Here is a 9784-nt window from a genome sequence, read left to right on the forward strand (position 1 = left end):
TCAGATTCATCCAAGAGAAAGTCGTTAGATTTCATCTGCAGTCGTTCAATCCAAGCTTTTGGAATTAAACACACATTAGTATTAATGGTAGTCAAATTCAATGACTTTATGTAGAATATTAGGATATTAAAAGGATAGTTCACCCAAAAAAGAAAATACTGTCGATCACTTAGATCACTTAGACCACAAAAGAAGGTATTTTGAATAATGAAGTTAACCAGTCAGTTTCTGGATGACTTCCATATAATTTATATTTCTTCTTTATTCTTCTTCTTTTATGTCCAACATAAGAAATAAACTCACACAGGTTTGGAACAACTTGAGGGCGAGTAAATGATGACATAATTTTCATTTTTGGGTCAACTATCCCCTTCTTTCCATCTAAGAATGGAAGTCATACTTACTTTGATGAGGACTAAGCTGGAACTCATGTTCCCTACATTGTAGGAATGCAATATAATTTTTAGTAGTAGTATTAAAAAACAAACCCATATTTAAAATAGTTACAAAATAAAACTTTACATAGATTGATCCAAGTTTCAGTGTGAAACTATCCTATAGTGTGGACATGGTTTTACCTCTGTGTTATGGTTTCTGTTGGCAGCATCTCCTCAATCTGATCTTTAGATTCCAAGCATGGACATTTCCAGCATATGGCATTCATGAACTTCTTCTTGATGGTATTGACTGCTGTAGCTTTAGCCTTGCTGCCGGATTCACGGGTGCCCCATGTGACATTGTTCATGTTGACTATGGAGTAAATAATTAAGAGTAGATACCCACTGGGAATGCAGAGGAAATATACCAGTCCATAGATGACCAGTGAGAACTCCTGGGGGTGTAAAGCTGCCGTGATGAGGTACATAGCCACTATGCCAATGAGGAACAGACCACTGGGAGTCATAAAAGTCTGTTGCCTCACTAGATCACCTATGAAAGTTGACATGAGGAGAACAAGGTTTATAGATAGATATTACACCCATTTGTTACCCGTCAAGTCCTTCAGCTAATTGATATGTTTTCTCTCTTGACATGGATATTTAGAAAAAATTTTTTTTAGTTTTGTGGCTTTTAATCAATGTCCAAGTTTAGATAATACTGCCATCTTTAAACAGTCTAAAAATATTGATGGACTAAAAGGTTATTTTGAAATATTATTACAATTTAAAAGAACTGTCATCTATTTTAATATATTAAAAATATATATAATTTATTACTTTGAGGGGAAATCTGAATTTTCAGCACCCATTAAATTTTTTTTTAAAAAGCAAGTTAATTCTGTCGATTTATTCAATGTTGACTTATTGCTTTAATAAACATTTCTTATGATTATCAGTTTCGATACTACTGCTTTAGCACTTTGTGCTAAAACTAGAAGTTTTTTCCTTGGCAGCTAGCTAAAACTAGATTAACCTTTTATGCTTCACTTTATTTCAGTTAACCCCTTTTATTTCAGGTAACAAAAATGTTTTATTTTTTTATGATTTAATTTTGGTATCAGTTTTAATTTTTGTTAACTGGAATAACCCTAAAGAGAAGTACTAATTTATTTTCAAAACAAATCATTGTGTCAGTAGGAATTATAATGACATTGGGAAGAAAAAAGACAAAAAGCAATTTAAATAAGATCACAATTGTTTTTTAGACATTAAAATAACAACAACCACAACAAAAAACAACCATTACCTATGATTGAGAGAACTGTTCCCACCATGAGAAATGCATAGAGTACACTCATGATTGCTGCAATTGTAATCTGTGTGTCAGATTTCAGTTTGAAGCACAGGATGAGGAAGACAGTTGGGGGAACTATGCCCAAAATAAGGGCTACATTCACATCCATATTAAAGATGAACACAAAGCTTCCTGCAAGATAAACAAAGCACTTTAAAATAGATTTTGGACAAATGTAACTTAAAAGTTAAATCTTTCTGGCATACTGCAAAAACAGGACAATAAATCCAGAGAACCCTGTTTCTTAAACATTTTTTTTAGTGATACACCCATAATTTTTCATAGCAAATTTGTGTCTTATTTAAGCTAATTTATATGTTGTTTATTTGCTACATAGCCCTTCCTTGATTATATGTGCTTACAAACACTACTTTATATGGAGGTAAAAGGAAAAGGAAATGCCAATCGAAACTTTTCTGAAGACGGTCAGTTCCCTTGAGTGAAATATTCATATAACCTCCCTACCCCCAGTTCATTATTTATATTTTTCTTCCAATATTTTGTGCATCGTGAACAGTGATCTTGCTCTGCAAGCGACAGTATTTTTTCCTCTTTGCATCCATCTACAGAATTTCTGGCATCTGTTTTTGGCCGTTTACAGACTTCATAATTTTTCCACACAAATTACATTTTGGGAAATGATTGGATGCAGTTTGTGTGCATTTCTGGAATGAAAGAGCCAAAAATCTGTGTATCTCAATTTTTTTTTAATGCAAACCTTTACCTGCAATCATGAGACAGATACTGGCAGGGCCCAGGATGGAAGCGGCCATGCTGATAATCTGGTACAAGAGGAAAGGTTTTGAGATAGAGCTGTTCTTCTGAGAGGTCAGTGCTCCTGAACCCAAGAGGTCAATGGTGTTGGCCAAGGTAGAGGGTCCCCAGCGTCTGCGCTGGTTGTAGAACTCTTTAAATTCCTGTGGAGCTTTGGTGTATGCATCAGATGCTGCGTTATACTCCACCCTCCAGCCCTGCTGCAGCAGCAGAGTGCACAACCAGCGGTCCTCACCTGACATTACACCAAACAGATGGGGAATTATGTTAGTATAGGTTTAATTGGTATTATTTGTCAGTTGTTAGCTTCAAGCAGACCTTGATCATACTGGACGTATTGGCTGGCTTCACTGGCTTTGGTTGTGTATCTCTTCATGACGTTGTCGTCCATGAGTGCGGCTCCTCTAAAAAGACTGAAACATCCAGGACTGCACAGTACACAGCCGAACACGTGCTCTGCAGTCTTTTGTAGCCAGTGGCCTACTGCATATTCAAACTTCTGATACCACACCATGGGCCCTTCAAGCATAGTGAAGAAATTATCTCATTAGTCATTTTATCACCTTTATAATCTATAGTTTCTCTTATCTACTTCTAGAGCAGTGGTTCTCAGATTTAACAATATTACTTCAAACAGCAAAATAGTTAAATATTGTACCATATTTAATGAAGACAAGACTGTATTTTCTTTACCGTGCATAGATTTGTTTTCATGGTTTTCAAAGAATGTCTTTCTTGGCATTTACCTAATTTGACTAGTTTCTACCAAGTGACAAATTAGTTTGCTGAAAAATACCAGTTTGTCAACAACAAAAAATATTAAATTGCTTGTGCTCGTTTCTTTTGTCCCCATAGGAGAGAATGCATGGTAAATGAAATTTGCTTGCATTTATCCCTATACAAAGACAGTGCTACAGATCAGAAATATTTGGTCATTATTTTAATTTATTTTCTTATTTAATTAATGTTTTGTTTTATTTGGTGAATTATTCTTCAGACCTTCTCTGCATCATACTAAACCACTCTAGAACTATCACTGCAACAAGCAATTATTTTGATTATTGATTAATCTATCAAAGAATAATTTACTATTTGTCAACTAAATTGCCAACTTTTCAGTTGGCTTTGATTATTCAGCTTTTTGAATTTGTAAAAATATTAAGTTTGACATATTCTAAAAAATAAATAAAACAAGGTAATCACCTCAGCTTCTAAAAATGTCAAACAATTATTTTAATATTATACTATTATAATAATTATGTCACGTTTGGTGATACAAGAAACAAAGAGAGATCCAAGTGCAGGTATGATGTTTTATTTAGGGCAAATCCAAAGGGGTAAACAGTCCAGGCAGGGTCTAAACCAGAGTATCTAAACAACATGAAACAGAACAGAACACACGGCAAGGGCAAGACTACGGATAGCATCAAACATTAGACAAGGACTCCGTGACACATACTCAGACAGACCGGGTATAAATACACAAACGGTGATGAGGGAACTGGAGACAGGTGGGGAATCATCAATTAACTCAAACAAGGAGGAAGGTGACCAAATAAGGGACGGGACAGTTAATAAAGTGCCAGACACCGTGGGAAAGGAGGACACCTACTGGAAACCCAGGGAACACAACCCAGACACTGTGACAGTACCCCCCCCCCTCTACGGAGCGGCTCCCAGACACTCTACGACAGACAAAAAACAGAGACCAGGAGGGAGGTGGACAGGTGGCGGAGCAGAAGACCACCACACCCCTGTGGTTGAAGCCGGAGTCCCCCAGGGCGGAGCAGAAGACCACCACAACCATGTAGTCAGGGCGAGAGCCCCCCAGGGCGGAGCGGAAGACCACAACCATGTGGTCAGGGCGGAAACCCCCCAGGGTGGAGCAGACCTCCTAGTGGCCGGACCAACGGGACGACGAAACTCTGGTAATCCCCTGGTTTCTTTACTGGACTCCAGAAGATCAGTGCTGGCCTGACTCTGCGCGTGAAGATCATTGGTGACTGGCATTTGTTCATGAAGACCATCAGTGACTTGCACTTGTACCTGAAGATCATTGGTGACTTGTATTTGCTCATGAAGATCAATGGTGACTTGCCTTCTTTCATGAAGATCACCGGTGACTTGCCTTCTTTCTTGAAGATCACCGGTGACTTGACTCTGTCCTTGAAGATCACCAGTGACTTGACTCAGTCCTTGAAGATCACCAGTGACTTGACTCAGTCCTTGAAGATCACCAGTGACTTGACTTGACTCTGAAAGGTCAACGGTGACCAGCCTTGTCTCTGGAAAGTCCATGGTACCTAGCCCTAACTCTAGAAGGTCAGCGGTGACTAGCCCTGACTCTGGAAGGTCAGAGGTGACTAGCCCTGACTCTGGAAGGTCAGAGGTGACTAGCCCTGACTCTGGAAGGTCAGAGGTGACTAGCCCTGACTCTGGAGAGTTCACTGGAACCTTACTCGACTCTGGAGGGTCAACTGGAACCTGACTCGACTCTGGAGAGTTCACTGGAACCTGACTCGACTCTGGAGAGTTCACTGGAACCTGACTTGACTCCAGAGGGTCAGCTGTGACTGTCATCCTGTGCAGCGGCACTGGGCAAGCAGCCATCTTGGGCCATGACTCTGGACAAGGGGCCCTCTTTGGTTGTGGTGCTGGGCCGGCGAGCATCTTGTGCTGTGGCGCTGGACCGGTGGCCAATTTGGGCATTGGCGCTGGGTTAGCGGCCATCTTGTGCTGTGGCGCTGGGCTGACAGCCATCTTGTGCTGTGGCACTGGACTGGCGGCCATCTTGTGCTGTGGCTCTGGACCAGTGGCCATCTTGGGCATAGGCGCTGGGTTAGCGGCCATCCATTTTGTGCTGTGGTACTGGGCTGGCGGCCATATTGGGTTGTGGTGCTGGACCGGTGGCCATCTGGGGCGTGGTGCTGTCCATTTTGTGCTGTGGTGCTGGGCTGGCGACCACCCGTTGCTGTGACGCTGGGCTGGCGGCCATCTTGGGCTGTGGCGCTGGCTCAGCAGCCATGACGTGAACCATTTGGGGAATTTCTAGGATCTTTGACAGCATATCAAAGTAATCGAGAAATGTGTCAGCGGCCATCTTGGGCGTTGGCGCTGAGCTGGCAGCCATCTTGCACCGTGGCGCTGGACTGGTGACCACTTTGTGCTGTGGCGTTGTGCTGGTGTCCATATTGCCCGTGGCGCTGGGTTGGCGGCCATCTTGTGCTGTGGCGCTGGGCTGGTGGCCATCTTGCTTCGTGGTGCTGGGTTGGCGGCCATATTGGGCAGTGACGCTGGCTTTCTCCCTCCGCCATGGTGAGACAGCGGCTCTGGTCCCTCCCACCTGAGCCCCGAGTCAAAGGGGGGCCATGGTGGGGAGCGATGCTGAGCTTCCTCTCGCCCACCTCCTCCTCAGCGACCTCCCCTGGTCCCGCGAAACACGACCAGGCGAGATCCCTCAAACCGATTGCTTCTCTCCCGCTTGGTGGATGGGGAGGAAACATTCATCGACATACCGCTGGATCTCGTTTGTGACGGAGTCCTTCTGTCACGTTTGGTGATACAAGAAACAAGGAGAGATCCAAGTGCAGGTATGTTGTTTTATTTAGGGCAAATCCAAAGGGGTAAACAATCCAGGCAGGGCCAAAACCAGAGTATCCAAACAACATGAAACAGAACAGAACACACGGCAAGAGCAAGACTACGGATAGCATCAAACATTAGACAAGGACTCCGTGACACATACTCAGACAGACCGGGTATATATACACAGACGGTGATGAGGGAACTGGAGACAGGTGGGGAATCATCAATTAACTCAAACAAGAAGGAAGGTGACCAAAAAAGGGAACAGACAGCTAATAAAGTGCCAGACACCGTGGGAAAGGAGGACACCTAGTGGAAACCCAGGGAACACAACCCAGACACTGTGACAAATTATATCACAATTTTGTAATAGAATACGAATAAATATATTTGGCACACAAAATGAGATGACAGACATTGTCATTTACCATTTAATTAACTGTGTGAAAATAATAACTGGCTGACACATCATTCTGCCATCATTCTGCCTTTTGTAAATAATTTATTTTTGTGTGATCCACTAATAATCTGCATGGGTTGCTTTGGTATCAATGTTTGCATACCCATGTATGTGACGAGGCTTTTAAAATAGATGTAGGAAAAATTGTCATCTCATCCTGTCAGTTTGAACTTAGCTTTACTGAACAATGGAAATGACCAAACAATGGAATGACCAAATAATCAAAACCAATAAAATTACTAAACAATGCTTAATATCTATCCCAACCTGTGCCTGTTGGATGAATCCTGCCACAGGCAGCCCCAACATCTGGGTAGAGTTTAAGTCTGTCGATTAACAGCATGACTGCAGATGGCTGGAAATCAGTGTCCCCATCCAGGGCCAAGATATAAGTGTTCTCACTTTCTTTCTAAGGAGCATTGAAAACATAGTAAAACATCAAAAGCCTAGCTGATATTGTATTACTTTCTAGAAGAACTAGTAATCAAGTCTAATGTTAATCCTCTAACCTTCTGTCTCTCCTCAATGGATTCCAGTTCTTTACCTTCCTCAAACTCTTTGAAGTACTGTCTGTTAAGTCTCCAGCCAAGAATGTAATACAAGTACATTATCTACAAACACACATTATTAGTAAAATTGTGGTTACATAACATCTGTAGCTGCATTTTATCTGGATCTTTAATGAATCTTACCTGAGACCATCTTTTTTTGTGACGAATAAGTGTCTTGTCTTTGAAATGAATCATCATCAGATTGCCTTTAGGGAGGGTGTATTCTAGCCGCCCCCCATAAGGGGTGTTTATGATCTTCTGGGGTGGTAGTGCTGCCTTCTGCTTGAATATGCATGGGTCTTCTTCACTGAAAATGCTAATGTATGTGAAGTATTAGAAGATTAGTTTTGCACATAAAAACAGATATAGTTATATAAGAAGGATACTTACGTGTAGACTTCTTTGATGACATCCACAATACTTTCAGCATATTCATTCGCATGCCTTCCATTATCAACATCCTTGAATGCGTCATCAAAATAAATATGGAATTCAAACTGGACATCGCTGTTTTTGTGTTTGGGACTGTAATTATCAAGTCTGGTAATAAAATAAATATTATTGTAATTACAAATCAATTTACAATTTTTTTTTTTTTTACAAATTTCAGGTCTGTTTACCTGAACATAGAGATGATTATCTTCATCATTTCATCGTAGCTCTCATGCCACATCGTTGCACACAGAAACACTCTGATGATTTCTTTTGCACTGAGGAGTACATTATATGTATGAAGTCAATTCGTATTAAGAAATTCAAAGAAAAGGTTGGTCTTTTATATATTAACAGACTTAAAGTTCTCAGTTATTGGTCTGGAGAAATCAGAAAAAAACCTTTAATTCAGAAATTTTATTGCAGATACTTTAGTAAATGTGGGCAAAGTTCGAGGCGATTAAAAAAAAATCTAATATTTGCTGATATATCAGCAATATATGCAACCATATTTAAAAAGTTAAAACACTTACCACTGTTTCTCCTTGATTCTCTTTCTGATTTCAAAACGAGTGTTTAGCAACATAGACTGTTCCATGAATGCTCCTTCATACATAGGTCGCACAAACAGATCTTGGGTCCTTTCTATTCGATGGATCTTCAGGTACCAGATGTAAATTGAACTGAGTATGAGTCCCAGCCACCAGCTCAGAGCAGAGCAGCCCAAACAGGCCAGTCCTCCTGTCTTCATGTGTACCACAATGTCCCTGGCATTCAGAGTTCTTATAACATCAGTCAATATCAAATGTAACCATTCGTCACTGGATTTCGGCTGAAAGTTCTCAAAACAGGTAGAAGTTTGATTGGACTCTGGGAGCCTGACTATATGTGGAACCAAAAACCCAGCCAAAACTGTGATAGAGGCAAGGTACATGGGCACGATGAAGCTGCAGCGCACAGCGCGCATCTTACAAGCCAAAACCACAAACCAGCGGCACAAGGCAGAGGATATAATCTGGATTGCCACCAATGCAATGACAACTGTTTCAAAGACAAGTTTTACCGATTTCCATTCCTGACCTGATAGAGGAACATAACCTGCAATCACAGCTGACGTAATCAGGATTCTTATCAAACTAGAGATGATGCTGACCATGTTACGGGACTGAGCAATGTCTCTGGAAATTTCCTTTAGAAATGACACATTAAAGAGCGTGCTATAGCTCTCCCACCAGTTCACAGAAACACAGATGGTTCCACCAATGGCAAGGCCAACTGATATTTTTGTCTCTAAGGAACTTTCGAAAGCCAAATAATTGATCACAAAGAGCACATAACCTGTGACGATTAAGAAAATGGAGCATACAGGGACCATAAGGCACTTTCTCTCTTTGGCAAGGCAATCAGCGACCACCTGGAACACTGCGGACAGGATGCTCACACTGTTTAGAATCATCACATTGGTGACAATGTCAAAGTGTGGCATGGCTACTATTGTTAGAACTGCAGCTCCCAGTCCTACCAGGAACTCACAACCCAGAACCTAAGGGAAAGGTCAAATCAAAGTCAGAAAGGTTACGGACAATATAATCAGATTCTATGCTACTCGACTGAAAAAAACTAAAAAACTGTATGAAAAAACTATTATTTTAACTTATAAATGGCTAGTAAGTACAACAAACAATTACAAAAATATGGCAAGTATCAAATTGGTAGAGAAACATACTCCAATAATCTATTTTATTTATAACTTCAAAAATGTCTTTATATTGTACACATCTGTTCATTAAACACTTATGTTTGCTTACCCAAAAAATAGTTTTTTTAGAGGGCATGTTTGCACTCTTGAAAATAAACTTCCATGTGCTCTTTAGCAGAAGAAGAACACTCGGTCCAACCAGAATGAAGCCAATGCCAAGTAAGACAGTCGTTTTTTGTTCTGAACATATAATATCAGTTTGATTGTTCCCAAATGATATCAAAATCAGAAATGATGTCTATAAAGAAAAGAAAAAGAAAAAATAAAGGTCTTCAATCTTTATATATATATATTCAATATCTAACTGTATATTGGAAAGTTGAAAATGAAAAATTGCTGTTAATTTACTTAACCTCCATCCAAGATATAGCTAAGACGTATTATTATTATTATTATTAGTAGTAGTAGTAGTAGTAGTAGTAGTAGTAGTAGTAGTAGTATTCAGTAGAACAGTAAAGAAGATTTTTAGCTGGAACTGGTGCTTGGTGA

General features: G+C 40.3%; 1 protein-coding gene across 1 annotated transcript; it reads right to left on the reverse strand.

Moving 5' to 3' along the window:
* Positions 1 to 574: 574 nt before the first annotated feature.
* LOC113061218 (chitin synthase chs-1-like) lies at positions 575 to 9455 on the reverse strand. Its single transcript, XM_026230259.1, has 11 exons — positions 9345 to 9455; positions 8073 to 9079; positions 7725 to 7814; positions 7495 to 7644; positions 7246 to 7420; positions 7063 to 7164; positions 6821 to 6962; positions 2827 to 3027; positions 2459 to 2743; positions 1681 to 1866; positions 575 to 921 (listed from the first exon to the last, which is right to left on the reverse strand). Exons 1-11 carry the CDS (start codon positions 9369 to 9371, stop codon positions 575 to 577), a joined length of 2712 nt encoding a protein of 903 aa, XP_026086044.1. The 5' UTR covers positions 9372 to 9455.
* Positions 9456 to 9784: the final 329 nt, after the last annotated feature.

Source organism: Carassius auratus, chromosome 43 (genome assembly GCF_003368295.1).
Source record: "Carassius auratus strain Wakin chromosome 43, ASM336829v1, whole genome shotgun sequence".
Taxonomy (NCBI): domain Eukaryota; kingdom Metazoa; phylum Chordata; class Actinopteri; order Cypriniformes; family Cyprinidae; genus Carassius; species Carassius auratus.